This window comes from Chiloscyllium plagiosum, unplaced genomic scaffold (genome assembly GCF_004010195.1).
Source record: "Chiloscyllium plagiosum isolate BGI_BamShark_2017 unplaced genomic scaffold, ASM401019v2 scaf_73291, whole genome shotgun sequence".
Lineage (NCBI taxonomy): Eukaryota > Metazoa > Chordata > Chondrichthyes > Orectolobiformes > Hemiscylliidae > Chiloscyllium > Chiloscyllium plagiosum.
This window is the reverse complement of record NW_025207075.1, coordinates 5530-8508: the sequence shown is the minus strand read 5'-3', so window position 1 is coordinate 8508 and position 2979 is coordinate 5530. Positions and strand designations below refer to the sequence as shown.

The 2979-nt window shown below is 46.4% G+C and overlaps 1 gene segment (V, D, J or C); it reads right to left on the bottom strand.

Moving 5' to 3' along the window:
* Positions 1-1276: 1276 nt before the first annotated feature.
* Positions 1277-1904, bottom strand: LOC122546572. The segment is given in 2 exon segments: positions 1277-1590; positions 1777-1904. Coding segments are annotated over 2 exon segments (357 nt in total).
* Positions 1905-2979: the final 1075 nt, after the last annotated feature.

The following is a 2979-nucleotide window of genomic DNA, read 5'->3' as shown; positions in this document are numbered from 1 at the left end:
ATGTGTATGGATCGAGCTGCCAGAGAAAGTGTTGGAGGCAGATACAATTACAGCATTTAAAACACATTGGGATAGGTACATGGATAGGAAGGGTTTTGAGGGATGTAAGCCAAACGCTTGGCAAATGGGATGAGGTCAGTTTAGGATATCTGGTTAGTATGGACAAGTTGAACTGAAAGGTCTGTTTCCACGCTGTATGACACCAGGACTATGAGAGGCTGGAAAAGCTGAGACTTTTTACCCTGAAGCAGAAGGTTCTGAGGAGTGACCTTACAGAGGTTTAGAAAATCATGAGAGACATAGATGATGTGAAGAATTCAAGAAGGAGGCGAATGTTTTGTAGTGATGGCAAAAAAAATTCCCAAAGATCATTCAGGGATGAGGAACATCAGTTATGAAGATTAATTGGAGAATTTGGGACTGTCTTCTTTGGAGAAGGCTGAGAGGTTATTTGTTCGAGGAATTCAAAACCAGGAGGGGCCTGAACAGAGTAAATAGAGAGAAAATGTTCCCAATTGAGAAAGGATTGAGACCGAGAGACCACAGATTGAAAGTAATTGGGAAAAGTAACAAAAGTGAGATGGGAACAACATGTTCAGCCAGTGAGTGATTAAGGTGTGGAATGCACTGCCTGAGAGTGTGGTGGAGGCAGCTTCAATTGAAACATTCCGAAGGGAATGAGACTGTTATTTGAAAAGGAACAATGTGCAGGGTGACAGGGAGAAGGCAGGAGGAATTCAGTGAATTGCTCATTCAGAGAGCCAGTACAGACAGGATGAGCAGAATGGCCTCCTTGTGCACTGTAACAATTCTGTGATTGCGTGATTGAGCAGAGTTAAAGCTGGGGGAGGTGGGAGCTCGGTGTCTCACTGTGCTGCTGCTGCTGCTGAGGTCAGTGAGATCAGAGACTGGGACAGGGAGCCAGAGCTAACATCAAACTCTGCCCGTGTCCATCACACTGAGACTGGCAGGAGGCTACTCACTGATTTCACTCCATACTGCAGGAATGGGACCACAGACTGCAAATGGATAGAGCTCCTCCACACGGTGAGTAAAACTGACTGACTTATATCTTGCTGCTTAAAGGGGGCAATGGAACTAAAGAAATACAGCTGGACACCCTGTTAGACACAGTGCTCCTAAATCAGCCATTTCATTCACTGCAGCTCCCCACCAACACCTTCAACAATTCAGTATTTGTGTTTTAGAAATTGTGTTTAGAAATTGAAAGGGTTAATAACGGAGGATTGAGGTTTATTTACTCAGTCTGAGCTTGGTTCCTTTACCGAACGTAGGAGTAGCTGTTATACTGCTGACAGTTATAGTCAGCAACATCCTCATTCTGAACGTTGCTGATTGTCAGGGTGAAACTGGTCCCATATCCTCTGCCAGTGAATCGATCGGAGACGCCTATGTTTCGAGTTGTTGCTTCATAGATCAGGAGAGAGGGTTTCTGTCCTTCTCGCTGCTGGTACCAGCTGAGGTCATTTGTAATATCTTGACTGGCCGTACAGGTGATGGTTGTGGTCTGGCCCAGTCCCACTGACAGCACCGGGGGAGACTGGGTCATGATGATGTCCCCACTGATACCTGAGGGGTCAGAGAGAAACACAGTGAAGTCAGAACTGTCACAGAAAGAGCCTGTCAAATGAGAGATTGTTGGAGACACTGAGCTTTCCTCTGGTTTCAGCATTTTCCCTTCAATCACGAGTCAGTGGAATTGGAGTGAAATGGAGAGCAGCTAAAGATTCAAGGTGGAAGGAGAGAGATTTGTACCTGCGACACAGAATGCCAGGGGCCAGATCAGCTGGATGTGTGAAATCATGGTGTGTGCTCCTGTCCCTGTGCCTGGTTCCTGATAAACTCTCCCTTCACTGGGCTCTGCTTTATAAAGCTGTAGCCTGTGAGAGTCTGACTGGGTGTTCCTCAGTATGTAAATGGCATCAGGCAGAGAGAGCCACGTCAGCCCCTCACACTTCCTCTTCTCTCTCTCTCTCTCTCTGTCACAGAGAATCATTGATGTGAACAACACTGAATGAGGCCATTTGGCCCATTGTGTCTGTATTGGTCGACAAAAATATGATGACACTAATCCCATCCTCCAGCTCCTGGCCCATTACCCTGGAGGTTACAGCAACACAAGGGAATATCTAAACACTGCTCCAATGTCATGAGAGTTTGTGACTCAACCAGCCTTCCAGGCAGTGAGTTCCAGACTCCTACCAACCTCTGAGCGAAAACATTTCTCAATTCTCTTCTCAGGGTCTACCTCAACTGAACCTGAACTCACTTGAGTTGAGAAGGATGAGAGGAGATCTGACTGAAATGTATAACTTTCTAACAGGGCTGGACAGACTTGATGCTGGAAGGATGTTTCCCCTGGTTGGGGAGTCTGGAACCAGGGGACACAGTCTCAGGTGGATACAGGGTAGACCTTTTGGACTGAGATGAGGAAATATTTCTTCACTCAGAGGACAGTCAACCTGTGGAATTCCGTTCAAGTTGTTGAGGACAAAGGACTGAATATGTTCAAGAAAAAGACAGAGGTAATTGTTTTGCATTACAACAACATCAAGGGGTATGGGAAGATGGTAGGAATATGGCATTAAGACAGAGGTACATCCATGGTCATATTGGATGACAGAGATATTCAAAGGGCCGAATGGCCTATTCCTACTCTGAGTTTCTATGTCTCTATGTTGGTGTTACCTTCAATCTCTGCCCCTTGGTCTTGTTCCCTCTACTCATGGGAAAGGTGCCTTCCTGCCCACCCTATCTCTGCATTCATAATCTTACAGCCCTATGTCAGGTCCCCTCTCAAGCTTCACTGCTCCAAGGAAAACAACTCCAGTCTTTCTAATCTTTCCTCATAGCTCAGACCCTCCAGGCCAGGCAGCGTCCTGGTAAATCTCCTCTGTACCCTCTCTAGTACAATCACATCCTTCCCAGAATGTGGTGTCCAGAACGTGTCTCGCTCTC